The sequence below is a fragment of the Moschus berezovskii genome, chromosome 16 (genome assembly GCF_049115385.1).
Source record: "Moschus berezovskii isolate FMDL1 chromosome 16, NW_MosBer_1.0, whole genome shotgun sequence".
NCBI classification, from domain to species: domain Eukaryota; kingdom Metazoa; phylum Chordata; class Mammalia; order Artiodactyla; family Moschidae; genus Moschus; species Moschus berezovskii.
Genome location: NC_142475.1, coordinates 55,013,384 through 55,029,988, shown reverse-complemented (window position 1 = coordinate 55,029,988; position 16,605 = coordinate 55,013,384). Strand labels below are relative to the sequence as shown.

At 52.1% G+C, this 16,605-nt stretch overlaps 1 protein-coding gene across 1 annotated transcript in view; it reads right to left on the bottom strand.

Annotated features, from left to right (window-relative positions):
- COL22A1 (collagen type XXII alpha 1 chain) overlaps positions 1–16,605 on the bottom strand; it is a 210,104-nt gene that overhangs the window by 56,871 nt on the left and 136,628 nt on the right. The window contains exons 39-42 of the mRNA XM_055432494.2: positions 15,216–15,293; positions 4,865–4,900; positions 3,939–3,992; positions 3,269–3,313 (exon numbers count right to left, since the gene is read on the bottom strand). Of these exons, the coding sequence (XP_055288469.2) occupies positions 3,269–3,313; positions 3,939–3,992; positions 4,865–4,900; positions 15,216–15,293 (213 nt within the window). The remainder of the gene's footprint in view (positions 1–3,268; positions 3,314–3,938; positions 3,993–4,864; positions 4,901–15,215; positions 15,294–16,605) is intronic.

The window sequence follows — 16,605 nt, the reverse complement described above, 5'->3', positions numbered from 1 at the left end:
TTTGAGTCCAGGTTTATCCAGTCCAGCCTGTTTCAGAGACGATTTCCTGGCTTCCCCACTTTCCCTGACTCCATGGGGTTTCTGCCACATCCTGCAGCTGCCGATGGTGGCAGAGGCATTGTGTAAGTTTGCACAGGATAACATTGGCACTGGCTGGGTGTACGTCAGCTTCCTAAGCTGAAATGCTCAAGTAGTCAATCACTGCCCCGGGTGGCAAGAAGACGCCACCTGAGATGGGGTTGGACTGGGTCAGAGTCGGAGGTTCTGAAGGGGCCCCGCGCCTGCAGGGAAAGCTTGCGTAGGCTGCATCTGCTGGACAAAGCCTAGAACACCCTTAGTTATCGGAGACTGACCCCGTGGAGGACGGCCAACCCGTGCCACACGCTAATTGAGGAAAACTTTAAAAGGGGAGAGGGGTTTTATTTTGACACTGCATGTTTTCCCCTGGCAAGTTAATAACATCAGATTTATACTGTCCAAATTGGGAGGTTTTTTCCTTCTTTTACAAATTGGGAGATTTTTATACCACTGGCCTTGTATTCTCGGGGCTATTTTGCCACTGTCATTTGAGCCCTCTGTAGAGTTGTTAGAGCTCTATGAGCATGGCTGGGCATCAGTTAGGAGAGAGAGAACAAGGGGTGGATTTCCCGTCTAGGCACAGTGTGCCCTGGGGGATAATTTAATTAATACCCTGTTGTGACCCATTTCTGTGGGCCTCCTGAGAAAGGTCTGAATACACAGGAGCAAGCCGGTGCAGGGGCAGTGGCCAATCCGTTGCTGACAGGTGGGAAGTGCTGGGGTGAAGAGACAGAGTCTGTGCCCTGCCCAGGCCGTCATTACCTCCTGGGCACCAACCATCTGCTGCCAGGACTCTGGCTGGCTGGTCACAGAGACGCCAGCTACACAGCCACTGATGATGGGCTGACGTGGAGCTGAGTAAGAACCACTTCTTGATGGGCTAGCTCTATTTGCTGCTGCTCACACCCGAGAGCTCCCTGTGGGATCAGGCTGAGGCTAGCTTCCAGCTGAGCCCACAGCTTCAACCACCTCTTCCCCCGCCATGCCGTTTTCTTCAATCTTAACAGGTTTCACCTTAATCAATCATTAGGCACAAGAATCCCCACCAAAGGCTCTGCTTCTAGAGCACCCGAGGGTAGACAGGGGACTCCTGCTACAGGGATTCTAGGGGTGCAGCCCTGGGGGAACCCCGCCATGGCCCACTGTCCACCCTTGGAGGGCTGGTGACCGCAGGAGAGGCTTTGGTTGCCCCAGCCCTGCACATTCCCAAGACAGGTCTGGCCCCGGCTGCTCTGGAGAGAGGACTACTAAGTCCTTGGAATGCCCTGCCTGATAAGAGTGCCTTTGTTTACCCAGGGCCTTGGGCCATGCAGGTAACAGTGTCCTTTATGGTGGGGGCCTGGGGCCAATCTGACTTCTGGGAGGGAGGGAGATGGAAGAGTAACCAAGCCCACCCAGGGAGGCACGCCTGGTCTGGGTTAGCGACCATCGATGGCAACACCCGCTAATTTCAGACCACTCAGGGTCACCCCCATGGACTCGGATTACACACAACTTCTGGGAGAGCCGATGTGGGGAGGGGACACGTGGAGGCCTCAGCTTCGTGTCTCGGGGGCTCCTTCCCTGGGATAAACCATCATCCTGAGTATAACAGCTCTCCCGAGCTCTGGGAGCCCTTCTGGTGAGTCACTGAACCTGAGGGGAGTCCTGGGGACCCCTGAGAATGTGATTCGTCTGATTATCGAGACCAGAGACCCTGACAGTGACTCAGCAGTACCCGGGACCATGTGGAGGGGAGGGTGTTCCGTGAACTTAAAGGCAGTCAAGAGAGACCGATGCTCTCTCAGTCTCTGCCGGAAACCAGCTGTGAGCCGTCACAGCCGGACTGTCCGCTGGACTCTGCGGACACACTCCTCTCTGCAGAGGTGACGAGGTCTGGATTTGGCAGAGGTCATCTGAAGCCCTTCAGCCTTTGGCCTTACTCTTCCACTCACTTCACTGGGCCTGGCACTTGGGTACCAGGGCGGATTCTGTGAGCTTTATTTGGCTGCTGCAAATCTGACTCCGTGGAGGAGGAGGAGCATATGAATAAGTACCCCCAACCTCCAGCAAGGCTTTTCACCCGTCCTTCTGGTGGGTCTTGGTGAGGGCTCAGGACCCTCCAGGTGTCTGCTGTTCCCAGCAGCCTGGACGAGGCAGACAGACGCTCGCACCCTCAGGGCCTCCAGGTCTTGGGTCTTTGTCTGACTGACACTTGCAGCAGGCCGGGCTCACAGAGCAGACAGACAGCCATCCCAAGGGCAAGCCTCTGCCCAGGGGGGTTCCCTGGTTTCTGAAACCAGTCTCGAGGCCTGGGACGCCCGTCGTGGCTGCCACCATCTCTTCCTTCTCGGGCAGCAGGTTTCAAAGGGCTGATTTCTCCGGTGTCTTCCCAGCAGCTTCCTACCCACCCAGACCCGCTCGTCCTCACTGCTCCTTCCCTGGAGGGCCCCCCGGTACCCTGGTTAGCTGGCTAAGCCTTCGGAGCATCTCTGGCATTGGTAACTTAATCTGGGGACTGGGTTTCCAGAGGTGATGCACTGCACACGAGGGAAGCCTGCAGGAACCGAGAGCATGGCCATGCTGCCCGGGACCAGACGCTCAGGACTGTCTTGTCCTGCGCAAGCTCCTGTAGCTCTCCTTACGAGAGAGGAAAGGAAGTTTCTACTCTAAAAGGGGCAAAACCAGAAGGAACTGACACTACTGAGAAAAAGGGCAGAACACAGGCCACTGAGGAACTAGCCATGGACAACAAGTGGCTCCTGTCCATTTGCTCACCCCCAGGACCCCATCCATCCCTTTCTGTACCCGGTCCTGGGGTGTATCAGGGACTCACCTGCCTCTGGCGCTCAGGTGAGCTGGCCCAAAGAGAGGCACACGGGGAAGCCGGGGCGGGGGGTGGGGGCACTGCTCCCTCCCAGGCTCTGGCCAGGCTTCCTGGCAGTAGCTTTGAACCCACGATTTCTGCTCCCACCTGGCGGCCCCGTCCCACCGTTCCCGCCTTCTCTTGGCTCTGAAGATGAGCGCGAGGTGGCACTGGCTTCCCTCTTGGTGTTTGTCTCGGGACAGCACAGTCACCTCTGGTTAGTTCCCTCCGCCCACAGGTTTGTAAAAGGCCCTTCTTAAAGCTTTCTTGAGCCATCCAAGTTGCATTTTATTCTGGCTGAACCCCTGATGGTCAAGATTCATCCAGAACAGTTAGATGACATACGGGTTTGCCAGGAGGCCCTCTTTCTCCTGGATTTCCTGGTACACCCTGAAAGAAAAAAGAAAGAAAAACATTAACCCTGCTCACTCTGCCCACTCTCTCCCTCAACCTATCTGCCAAGTGCAACTCAGGAGAAAACAGATCACCCGACCGTGAAGACGGGCACCAACAAAAACTCATGGCTTCCAAACTCAGCTGAAGACCCAGAGCTTCTCAGGATACACCAACCGGGGCGAATGCTCAGAACAGTAAGCCACCCCTCTCAGAACTCCTTTCCAAAACACAAAACTGAAAGTGCGCACGTGCATGTGCACAGGTGGACACACACTCACACCTCTAATCTCCAACTCCGGCTGTCTGTTTCCAGACACGGGCAGAAGGACCAACTTTGAAAACGAGGCGGGCAAAGCAGCGGGAGGTGTTGTGTGGGACATGCCCAGGAACTCCCACAGTTCTGACAGCATCACACAGAAGCAAAACAAGTGCGAGCAGACAACGCACGCTTAGCGGTCACAGTCAACAGAGAGGCCAAACGTGCAACACGCTCCTGGGGAAGTGGGCGGGCTCAGTGCAGAAAACAGCTCCTCCGGGGGTTTCCCGGTCAAGGGAGGCCAGGAGAGGGGGAGCGTGGGGGTCGGCGGGGACACAACCTGCACCCCTTGCCTTTACTTACATCCTGGCCAGCTGGTCCCTGGGGGCCGGGAAATCCAGGTGGGCCTCGAGATCCCTGAAGAAAAAGAAGACATCCCCCAACACTTAACACAAAAACCAAGGACCCCCTTGCCTGGGTCGGTTCTCCTTGTCCAACCGCCTGGAGCTCTGAGCAATCTGATGGAACGGAGGTACCTGAGAGCAGCCAGGGCTTGAGGAGTGGCTGTCTTCAATACACTGAGAGAACGCTCTGGAAAACCTTCCCCATGAGGCTGACTGCCCAGGACCCCTTCGCAGGCCCCCTTCTTACTCCTGCAGTGAGATGGGCCTGAGCTCACTCCGGGCACAGGGTCGATTACCAGCCTCGGGGGCCCGCCGGCTGGACAGACTGACCTGTGAGAGGCCCAGTGCAGAGCCCGGCACTCAGGTGACTGTTAACTAATTTTTTTTTGGAAAGTTGTTGCCATCCTGCTGACAATTTCTAGATGGTATCGGGAGTCAGCCCTAATCATCTTTCAATTACGGATCTCACTTCCTGCAGGAATCTTCCTAGACCTTCCCGCCCGCCTCACGGATTAAGAGAGCACCCTCACTGGCTCCTGGCTCTGTGACTGGGGGCAGTGAAGTTGGGATTCGAAATTACTTCCTCTGGCAACATGATGACATGCGTGAAACCACGGCTGTCCGTCTAAGGAGAAGCAGAGGTGGCAAAAAGCAAAGGCAGTGCCAGTCTGCCCAGCTGTCACTGGAGCTCAGGGCACTGGACAACCCACTTCCCGACTTTACCATTCCACAGGTGAGTGCTTGTATCTTGGAGAGTTTGCACTCTGTAATGTTAAAGATTTTTTTAAACTACTGTCTTTACTAGCCCCTCCAATTTCAGATGGCTTTGATTAGCGCATAATTTCTCCCATCAAGACACAGCCCTGTATTTAAGTCATACTGTACCGGAGGACCTTTCTCTCCTGGTGGTCCAGAGGGCCCCTAAGAAACAAACAAACAAGTAAGTAAGCAAACTGGAAGTGAACCATCTGTTTAAACGTGCTGTGGTGTTTATCTCTAAGGCTGGGTCCTTAAGAAAGAGCTAACGCCCTCCCATCTTTTTTTAAGAAAAAACTTTTTATTTTGTATCAGGGTATAGTTGATTAACAGTGTTGTGATAGCTTCAGGTGGACAGCAAAGGGACTCAGCCAGACATATACACATATCCATTCTCCCCCAAACTCCTCTCCCATCCAGGCTGTCACGTAACCTTGAGCAGAGCTCCCTGTGCTATACAGTAGGTCTGTGTTGGCCATCTATTTTAAATACAGCAGTGTGTACCTGTCCATCCCAAACTCTAACTACCCCTTCCTCCCGTCCTTTCCCCCAGGCAACCGTAAGTCTGTGAGTCAGTCTCTGTTCTGTGAGTTCATCTACATCATTTCTTTTTAGATTCTACATATACAGGATGTCATATGATATTTCTACTGCTGTCTGACCAGCTTCACTCACTATGACAGTCTTAAGGTCCACCCATGTTGCCGCAAATGGCAACATGTCATTCTTTTTCATGGCCTCCTGCATCTTTAAGGTACAGTGTCACCCCCTCTCTCATGCACCCACTATCACTGTGTGTGGGGATCCTCCTGGAACCTTCTCCACCTGCCCTGCACTGGTGCTGCCCCATCCTGGCACCCAGGGGGTGTCTGACGCCTAGCCCATCTCTAGCCCTGGCGTGGAGTGGACCCTGCATGTCAGCATTCTTGTGCTGCATGCCTTGCTTGCTTGGGCGGGATGGGCGGGGAAGGGACACGTCTAGACTCCCCAGAGAGGGCTGCATGGCTGATGCTGCAGTGGTGCCCTTCCTGCACACGCACGCACACACACACACACACCGGGGTCTGCCATCCCACACGTGTGAGCAGCCTGCACCCTGGCTTCCCGAGCTTCACTGGAGATGCGTGCCCTGCCTGAGGCACTGGTGTCGCTCGTCAGGCCCCAAGTGAGCGGCTCGGGCCCTGGGCCCCAAGCCTTCGCATCTGCAGAGAAGACGCCACGCTGCCCTCCTGCCTGGACATGTTCTCCTCGCCACACGTGGGTTCCCAGTGTCGATGTCGGCACCCTTGGACATCTCCCAGGCTTCTCCCGGGGGGCTCATTAGAACTGGTCCCCAGCCCCTGGGTCACCCCGTCTGGGACGGATGCCCTGGTACTGTCATTGCTTCCTGGCCCATCTGCCCTCTCTCCTCTGGCCTGGGGGTGCTCAGCACGCACTCTCCAGGACTCAGCACCACCCCGGGCATAGCTGGGACACAGCAGAGAAGGGCACATGGCATGCCGCTAAAATTAAAATTTTATGGTATGAGAACTTGAAAATCAAGTGTTATCATCTTCATCATTGATGATCAAATAAAGCCAGAAGAGACAAAGAGACAGCCCAAGTCACATCACGAGTCACTCTCCAGGTGTGGTGAGTCCCACCACCTGTTCTCAGTCCTGGGCACCTGTGTGTCCCTGAAGCAGCGCCCAGGAGAACCTCCGAGATATCCGCAGAGGGAGAAGAGACTTCACATAAAGGCACAGGTCCCAGACAGCAAGACAGACCAGGTAACCTAAAAGCCTGCCCATTAAATACATCCCAGAAATTCCTGAAAAAATAAAATAAGCATCATTTTCAGTGTAGAGCTGAGCACTAAACTATGGGAAACTTCCAGAGGATGAAGTCAAGCAGGGAAGAAGACAGTGGGCTCCGGGCTTCCCTGGTGGTCCAGTGGGCAAGAATCTGCCTCACAATGTGGGGTCGGGGGGTGCTCAGTAGTGGGACTCTTTGCAACCCCATGGACTTTGGGACCCCATGGAGCCCCAGCAGGCGCCTCTGTCCATGGAATTTTCCAGATAAGAATACTGGAGTTGGTTGCCATTTCCTACTCCAGTACTTTACTCATATCAACCTAAAAAATCCTCTCAAGAAACACAAACAGCCCTTTTAACCCTCATAGAAGATGTCTTTAAGAGCAATACATGAAACAATTTCCTTATTGCGCTCTGCAAATATTTACCGAGAGCCTCACATCCACCCGGCATGGCAGCCAGGGGACACGGGTTCAGTCCCTGGTCCGGGAAGATTCCACACGCCTCAGCGCAGCTCAGCCCATGTACACAATGACCAGGCCTTTGCTCCGGAGCCCCGGAGCCTCAGCTACTGGAGCCTTGGCAGATCGAGTCCGTACTCAGAAACAGGGGAATCCACCGCAAAGGGATGCCCAGGCACTGCCATCAGGGCACATCCCCCACTCTCTGCAACTAGAGAAAGCCCTTGTGCAGCAATGAAGACCCAGCTCAGCTAAACATAAATAAGTACATAATTTTTTTTTTTTTAAAGAGAAGACAATGGACTCAGAATCACACCCGGAATCTCGCTCACTCACAAGTCACTTCCCCCTCCATGAGCTTTCACACTGTCGTCAAGCTAAAGGTCAATGGCACCCATGGACCAATATTCATACATCCAAATTTCATTCCTACCATAGTAGCTCCTTACTGAGGCTTTATACTTACTCCTCAAGGAAAGGGCTAAGGACAGTTTATTAATGGCCTGGGGAATGCTGCCAGATTTTAGAGGCACTTTTTGTTTCCAAATTGCACTCCAAGAAGCACCTCAACCATTTGACTTCTTCATCAGACTAACCGTTGGATTCCTCTCATCTGTTATCTAATAGAACATCCACATGTGAAGGATGGAATTGGTTGTCGAAAAGGTCTTCATTTCAAATCTTAGTTCTATCAATCATTAATTGTTTGAGCTAGAGCACATTACTTTGTTTTTCTGAGCTTCAGCTTCCTTGTTTATAATACAAAGCTGGGTAATCACCTTGGCTCCTATGATCAGAAGCAGAAGATCCTCTAAGTAAAGAACAGAACCGGTGCCTGACCCATAACAGGCATTCCCACAGCTATCTCCCTACTATACTTTTAAGAAATAGAGGAGTGTGCTGTGGAGGAGAGATTGTGTAACGACTTCCCAATGTCAGTCTGAAATCTGAAGCCTAAACACGTGTTCCACAATAACGACCTTATTTCTGAGATCACGCCTTCTGATGGGTTTGTTCAAGAGTCACTTTACCCAACACACATATTTTGGTCTTTGATACCGTGTTCCACTTAAAAGGAACTACAACTCCTTGGAGAAATGACTGATCCCAGAACGGACAAGGAATATATTCAAATCTGGAACATTCTATCAGATCAGGGAAACTACCAACCAGCATCTCTTACATCTGAACTGGCGGGCGGGTTCTTTACTACTGTGGCTCAGCGGGTAAAGAATCTGCCTGTAGTGTGGGAGACCTGGGTTTGATCCCTGGATTGGGAAGATCCCCTGGAGAAGGGAAAGGCTACCCACTCCAGTATTCTGGCCTGGAGAATTCCATGGACTCTATAGTCCGTGGGGTCACAGAGTCGGATGCGACTGAACAACTTTTACTTTCACTTTCTCTTTACCACTAGCGCCACCTGAGAAGCCCAAAGACTGCCAGGCGTGTGTCAAAAGTACTTAGGGTCAACCCGAAGAGGCTCCTACTTGCATAAAATAAGACAATCTGGACAGCAAGGAAGAATATCTGCCATACATTAAAACAAACTGAATGTGTTTAAATCTGAGTTCAAAATTAGTGATAAAAACCGAAAACACCTCATTGATCATCTTTGCGAGATACCAGGGAACCAAGTCGTTATTTGAAAATAATTAACAGGAAAACATTATAATCGGCCTTCCATAGGAAGGGCTCCACTGGGCATCCAAATTATAAATGAGGGAACACCTCTCCACATAGAAGGACTGGAGCTAATACATAAAAGAACTGATTGAACTAAAAGAGCACCAATTTGCAAGCCTTGATGTGCTAACTGATCTAAGGCCTGGACATCAAAGGCTGTGAACGTCAGGACAAGACATTGCCAGACATCAGATACCTCCTGCTGGAAGGACACACAGCCTGTGAAGTCTTGTCAAAAAGATCAAACCCGAATTTGCTCCAGCCTTGAGGCCCAAGTATGGGTGTACAGGAAACACGGGGACCAGGAAGCACTGAGCTATTCTGTGAGCAAAGTCCAGACCATGGGAAGCTCCATAAGACCAAACAATAAATCTTCTTTCATCAGTTAAAATTAGCAATTTATAGGTATCTAAGCTGAAACTCCAATACTTTGGCCACCTTATGTGACGAGTTGACTCACTGGAAAAGACTCTGATGCTGGGAAGGATTGGGGGCGGGAGGAGAAGGGGACGACAGAGAATGAGATGTCTGGATGGCATCACCGACTCTATGGACATGAGTTTGAGTGAACTCCAGGAGTTGGTGATGGACAGGGAGGCCTGGCGTGCTGTGATTCATGGGGTCGCGGAGAGTCGGACACAACTGAGTGACTGAACTGAACTGAACTGAACTGAAACTTGAAATTTGACCCCCTCTACCTTGCTCCTCCTCCCATAGATATCTATCTAAAGACACAGCACATTTTATTCTCCATCATCTTTCATCTGAAGGGCTCATGGGTACCAGGCTACATGCTGGGCTCCCAGGGCAGGTTCAAACATTTGCTTTGCCTTCCATCAGCAGATTGAGCCAGGCCCACTGTCTGAACCTCTCCAAGCCTAAGTTTCCTCATCTGTACGCTGGACAGAATCACAGCTCGGGCTCACAGGACCACTGAGGAGACTGAGGAAGTGATGCGTTAAGAAGCCAAACACTGGGGCCTTGCCCGTTTGAGTACGTGCTCGTGGCCTTGGGAACTATTACAGGAACCACAAAACGCCTTGCTGAGACTAGAAAGGAGCATTTTCTATTGGAAATGAGAGTATAAATTTATTTAAAACCTTTTTTTCTTCCAACAACAGAGGACTCCCCCTGAGACTTCAATCGAAAAGCCAAGATTGGGATATCTGGGATACTCAGCTCCTGGTTATACAAGGGGCCCTGGGGTCTGGGTTTCCCAGGTGGCACTAGTGGTAAAGAACCCGCCTGCCAATGCAGGAGACATAAGCGATGTGGGTTCAATCCCTGGGTCAGGAAGATCCCCTGGAGGAGGGCATGGCAACCGACTCCAGTAATTCTTGCCTGGAGAATCCCACGGAGCCTGGCGGGCTACAGTCCACAGGGTCACAGAGAGCTGGACACGACTGCAGCGACACCGGGGTGGTGCACAGCTCCTCCTCTGCAGCCCCGGGGACCGCGTGCTGTGCATAGCACGGGATGAGAGCACTGGGAGTGAACGAAGCTGCTGCACCTGTCCTGAGTCCCTAGGGTGACTGCCGAGAAATGCCTGGGGTCCCCAAGTAGCAGCCGGGCGAGATGGGGCTACCTGTCTGCACACACTCCTTTAGAAGGGCAACAGGCCAGCCTGATCTGGGGACAGCAGGAGCAGTGGTGTGGTTCTTAGAACCAGAGGAACTGGCCTAAACCAGGAGACAAGACATACAAACAGAAACAACAGCGAGACCTGCAAGTCAGGAGTTCAAAAGCAGAGAAGTACGTGAGACGACCCTGAAACAAAAGAAAGTGTGTTCCCGGTCGCTCAGTCGTGCCTGACTCTCTGCGACACCATGGACTGTAGCCTGCCAGGCTCCTCTGTCCATGGGATTTCCCAAGCGATGATACTGGAATGGGTTGCCATGCCCTCCTCCAGGGGATCTTCCCAGCCCAAGGATCAAACCCGCATCTCCTGAGACTCCTGCCTTGGCAGGTGGGTTCTTTACCACTAGCACCACCTGGCAAGTCTGGCACAAGAAAGGACTGTGGAAATGTGAACTCCTGCTCTACTGCTGCCCTGGCTTGGAGAGCAGCTAAGGGCATCTGCCTGGAGCTAGAACGCTGGCATCCAATCCCAGCTCCCCGGCGTCCTGACTATGACTTCAGGCAAGTGTCACATCTCTTACGTGGATTCCCTCATTCACAAAATGAAAGAGAGAACAGGATCTGCTTGGCAGGGGGACTGGGAAGACTGGCTGAGAGGATGCCCAAGAGATAAGTGAGGGGATGGATGTGGTGTCTCGCTCAGAGCTGGACGCTGCAAGTGGGCAGGCCACGTGAGCTGTGGCCGTGAGCACTCCAGCTTTCAGCGGCTTTCATTTCTACTCCTGTTCTATTACTCCCTGGAAGAGGGGGGAGTGGGAGGGGGGACTGATCCCTGGGGAATGGATGGGACATGCTCCACTCAGGAAACCTGACAGATGCTTTCACACATCATCAACGCCATACTTCCTCTCTCTCAGTCTGCAGGTCTTTAAAGGGCTGTGAGCTCGTTTTCTTTGTATGTGAACCCTCAGTGTCTGGGCAAAGTCAGAACAAGTGACTCCAGAGAGGGAACACTGAAGACAGAGAAAGGAGAGGCGATTCCAGGCAACAGAGGCTGAGAAAGATGTTAGGGAAGGAGTTTTATGACATTTAAAGGTTCAAGGCAAGCTTCTAGGTGTTACTACCAACATGAACACGGAGCAACCCTCCCTACACCCTTGATCTTGAAACTACTGCTCAGCCCGGGGTCCTGGGGTGCTGCCGGGGGAGCCCCGCCCTTGCTGCCCTCAGGCTCAGAGGCTCAGTGAAGTTCAACAGCACTTTGATCTGCCCTCAGGCCTGCTGCTGCTGCTAAGTCGGTTCAGTTGTGTCCGACTCTGTGCGACCCCATAGATGGCGGCCCACCAGGTTCCCCCGTCCCTGGGATTCTCCAGGCAAGAACACTGGAGTGGGTTGCCATTTCCTTCTCCAATGCATGAAAGTGAAAGTGAAAGTCGTGTCCTACTCTTCACGACCCCATGGACTGCACCCACCAGGCTCCTCCATCCATGGGATTTTCCAAGCAAGAGTACTGGCCTAACTGGGTCATTTTCAAGCTTATCAGACCCTGCTAAGGAAGATCAGAGGCAACCTTAAGATAAAAGGGATGCTTTGTTAATGTCTTGAAGGGAGAAGTCGAAACGCCAAACAATTGCCTCTCCATCCACTCTGCTGCCTGGTGATGCGCAGAACTTGGCAGAGAAAGCCTCGGGCTCCCTTCCAGGGGGGTAAGTGCTGCTCCTGGATGCTCAAGCCTTGGAGCATGGAGCCACAGGAGGAGGGACCTGAGGAATCCAGTCTTAATGTGAGGAGGTGATGGAAATGAACAATCCCACCCACGCTGGGGAAGCCACAGGCCAGCTGAAGCACAGGAAGAGAGCTGGCTTCGGAGGACTGGAAGCGATGGTCCTAGCCCTGGACTAGCTGTGTGACATCAGCCAAGCCTCCTCACCTGTTGAGCCTCAGACTGTTTACCTGGAGAACACTGAAGAAGCAGACACCTTCAGTACGAGTGTGATCACTCAGTGGTGTCTGACTCTCAGGGACCCCATGGACCGTAGCCCACCAGGCTCCTCTGTCCGCGGGATTTACCAGGCAAGAAACCTGGAGCAGGTTGCCATTTCCCCCTCCAGGGGATCTTCCCGACCCCGGGATTGAACCTGTGTCATCCTGCACTGCAGGAGGATTATTTACCACTGAGCCACCAGGGAAGCCCTAGACACCTTCAGTGACCCTCTCCAGCACCTCTGGGCACGCACCCACCTGGCAGGTTCTGGTTGAGGTGCCTGCCCTAGGGCATCTGTAGCCACGAGGGGATGCTTAGCCCGAGTTCCAGCAACCCCCACCCCCGCGCCCCGGAGCAGCCCTTCACTGACTCCCACCAGGAGTTGACCCTGACTGCGTCCCGACTTTTGTAGAACACTTCTGCAGCTGCACCGCCATCTCCAGGGCCTTGTTGGAGGAGGATGACACTCCCCAAGGGGTGATTTCTGAGATAATTTCCCCCAATAAACCCACAGCCCTTGAATCCTGATCTTGGGAGAGGCTAATGCAGAAGCCCAGCCTTCAACAAAGGATAAACCAGCTCTCACAGCACGGCTGAGGACACGGACACTCTGGACCCAGCACCAGACACAGACCCTCAGCCCGTGGCAGGGGGCTGCCGAGCCCGGGGCGTGAGGGGTGCACTCACACCCTGCCATCAGCCCCGCTCCACCTCCACAGCCCCCTGAACCCTCACACAGGGAAAGAGCCCGGGCCAGCGACCAAAGACAGGATTTATGGAAGCTCCGTAAGGTCTCACCCACCACGGAAGCTTTTAATCAGTGGACGTGGAGGAAGGACCCCGAGCAGTTGACCCGCGGCCTCTAGGCTGGAGGCAGCCAATTACTTTTCAGGTGGAATCACTTGGGTGGGGACGTATTCCAGGGGCGATTTCATGGCTCTGAAGTGGGAGGTGGGGTGACAAGTGTCCCCCTCTGCTGCCTGGCCTTCTGATTAAGGTTTTACTATGGTGAATCCCTGGGGAGTGGACAGGACATGCAGAGACCCGTGAAATGGCAGTGGGACCACTCCAGGTCACAGTTTCTATTCTAAGTGGCTAATGCCTGCAGGACTCAGAATCCCGACTCTGGCAGAGAACGCCCCATTAAATGCAGGATTTCTGAAACAAAAAGGAAGCCTGAACCTGCTGCATTTCTTCACCACATCTTTCTTCACTACATATCATTTCTTCTAGTTACCAACAGATCGTAAAAGACAGCCGAAGACAAAAGATAAAGCTGATGCAATAGAGAGTTTTTTTTTTTTTAATGAGCAATTTTTGCAGAGAAATTAAGAAAAACAGATTAAGACTGGACATCTCCAAGAGGATACCACCTGCCTTCTCCCTGTTTTCCAGGAGCCTGTAGGAAGACACAAGGGCATTGGTCTTCCCACTTTGAGGGCAGCCCCATTGCTGGGGGTGGAGTGGAGGCGAGGTGGTCATTTCTGGGAGGAAGAGAACACAGACGAAGGCTCCTGGGGGGCGTTTCGGGGAGAGAATGAGTGACCATAAGAGCAGCACTGGGGGCAAGGAGAGGTCTTACACAACAAGTGTTAAGTAATGTTGTGGGTAATGGTGTGACCCAGGCGGCTCAGTGGTAAAGAACCCAGCTGCCAGTGCAGGAGAAGCAGGAGACATGGGTCTGATCTCTGGGTCGGAAAGATAACCCTGGAGAAGGAAATGGCAACCCACTCCAGTATTCTTGCCTGGGAAATCCAGAGAAAGTCCACCGGGTGGCAAAGAGTCGGACACAACAATGTGTGTGACTGAACACACACATTGTAATACACTGGCCTTCCTCTCAAATTCTTTGAAAGACAAATTAGGCATGGTACTACTTTGTTTCTTAAATGAGAAACCAAGAAGAGACCAGGCCATACGTTGTTCCAGTTTCTATTCAGATTACGTTTAATGGGAGTAAAGTGTGATTGTGCTTCTGGGTTAAGATAATGACTTTGACAACATCATCAATGATACACGGGCAGTTTGGATTCTATGAGGCTTAGCAACCATATCAGAAAACCACTCAGTATTGGAGCTTCCTAGTAGAAGATGTGAATTATCCACCAAAACCAACAATCCAAAGACCACTTCATAAATTTTATTTTGGAGATAAAAACCTTTCTTGGGGACTTCCCTGGTGGCTCAGTGGTATAGAATCTGCCTGCCAGTGCAGGAGACACAGTTGATCCCAATCTCTGATCTGGGAAGATCCCATGTGCCCCACAGGAACTAAGCCCATGGCCCACAATTTCTGAGCCTGTACTCTAGAGCCTGGGAGCTGCAACTGCTGAAGCCACTGCCACAGCTACCGAAGGCTGCGTGCCCTACAGCCTGCATGCTGCACCAAGAGATGCTGCCGCAATGAGAAGCCTGAGCACCCCAACTACAGAGCAGCCCCCACTTGCCGGAACTAGAGAAGAGCCCTTGCGGTGATGAAGACCCAGCAAAGCCAGAAATAAGTAAGTAAAATTAAATTATTTAAAAAAAAAACACCTTTCTTGATTTTATTGATGTCCTCAGTGATATATTAATTGAAGAGGGATAATGAACTCACCTTTGCCTGAAAGAGCATGAAGGCAAGTCACTCCTCCAAGACCACACCCCTCCCCCAGCCAGCTCAGGCTCTCTGGCTATCACTCAGTTTTTGCCAAGTTTGGACCGTGAGTTCTTTTTTCCTCCCTTTTCTTTTTTTAATGAGCTCTGTTCTCTCACTCCTCTTTGAAAGGACACGTCTTGGTCTCCCCAGAGGCCTTATTCCCATAAGAAATACACCAGGTTACAGTAACAGCATCAGCCACCCTGGACAGTCCTACACCCTGACTGACCAAGGAATCCGTGACCCATCATCAGATCAGCCCGGAAAGGAGCGGCCCTGCCGTCGTAGCAGGCCCCGGCTGTGTGTCCTGGAGCAAGGAGGTGCCGGGTGAATAAAGACTCACCGGAGGGCCGGCGACTGCCATGCCTGGCTCTCCATGGTTGCCAGGAGAGCCGGGGACCCCGGGCGCACCACGGTCCCCCTGAAAAGAGAAAACAACACAGTCAAGATGTCAGCTCTGGGCAGGAGAGAGCAAAGGTGCAAGGCAATTCCGTTCCTCCCATTGTCTGGACCATGCCCTCCAGCCAGTATCTCTCCCACCACCCCACTCTGAACGCCCCCTACAGTTCATCCAAGCTGCCTGTCATCCCACTCGGTCCAGCCCGCCTGGACCACAGTCACCAGCTGTGACCACCCACCCTTCAGCTGTGACTGTGCCCCAACACTGCCCATGGCTCCAGATGTGATTATAACAATATGATCCCCACCACAGGTGACCACAGTTTCAAGTTTTACTGTGCTTTTTCCACGTTTCTCCTGCCACCATCCTGAACTCACCCCAGAGTTGACCACGTATCCACATTTCAACCCAATCCCCATGTCATCAATAAATGAATTCATCATTTTGCCAATAATGTGCCAAGTACCTATATTTTGTGAGTCACTTTCCCAGGGGTTGCAAGGGGCAAGAATGAGATATAATCTCTGCCTTCAAGTATGGTGGTTAATAAAGTGTAGGTTTAAGTTCTGGTTTCAACACTTGGTAACTGCTGGCTTCAGAGGGCAACAATTTCCTTCATTTACAAAGGCCAGGGTGAACCAGGAGCTGCCGGGCCAGCAGAGGCTATGTTTGTTCGGAGACCATGAGAACAGAGTGCCTGGCATGGCATGCAATTCAGCTGCTGTGGTTGTTGCTGGTCTGAAGTGCCCATTGTTCTGGACTTTGATCGGATGAGAAAAAGGAGAAGGAAAGGAAAGCAGGGGAGGAATTCCGTTTGCTACTTTCTAACAAAGATCATGGCATCTGGTCCCATCACTTCATGGGAAATAGATGGGGAAACAGTGGAAACAGTGTCAGACTTTATTTTTTGGGCTCCAGAATCAATGCAGATGCTGATTACAGCCATGAAATTAAAAGATGTTTACTCCTTGGAAGGAAAGTTATGACCAACCTAGACAGCATATTAAAAAGCAGAGACATTACTTTGCCAACCAAGGTCCGTCTAGTCAAGGCTATGGTTTTTCCAGTGGTCATGTGTAGATGTGAGAGTTGGACTGTGAAGAAAGCTGATCGCCGAAGAATTGATGCTTTTGAACTGTGGTGCTGGAGAAGACTCTTGAGAGTCCCTTGGACTGCAAGGAGATCCAACCAGTCCATTTTAAAGGACATCAATCCTGGGTGTTCATTGGAAGGACTGATGCTAAAGCTGAAACTGCAATACTTTGGCCACCTCATGCGACAAGTTGACTCACTGGAAAAGACTCTGATGCTGGGAAGGATTGGGGGCAGGAGA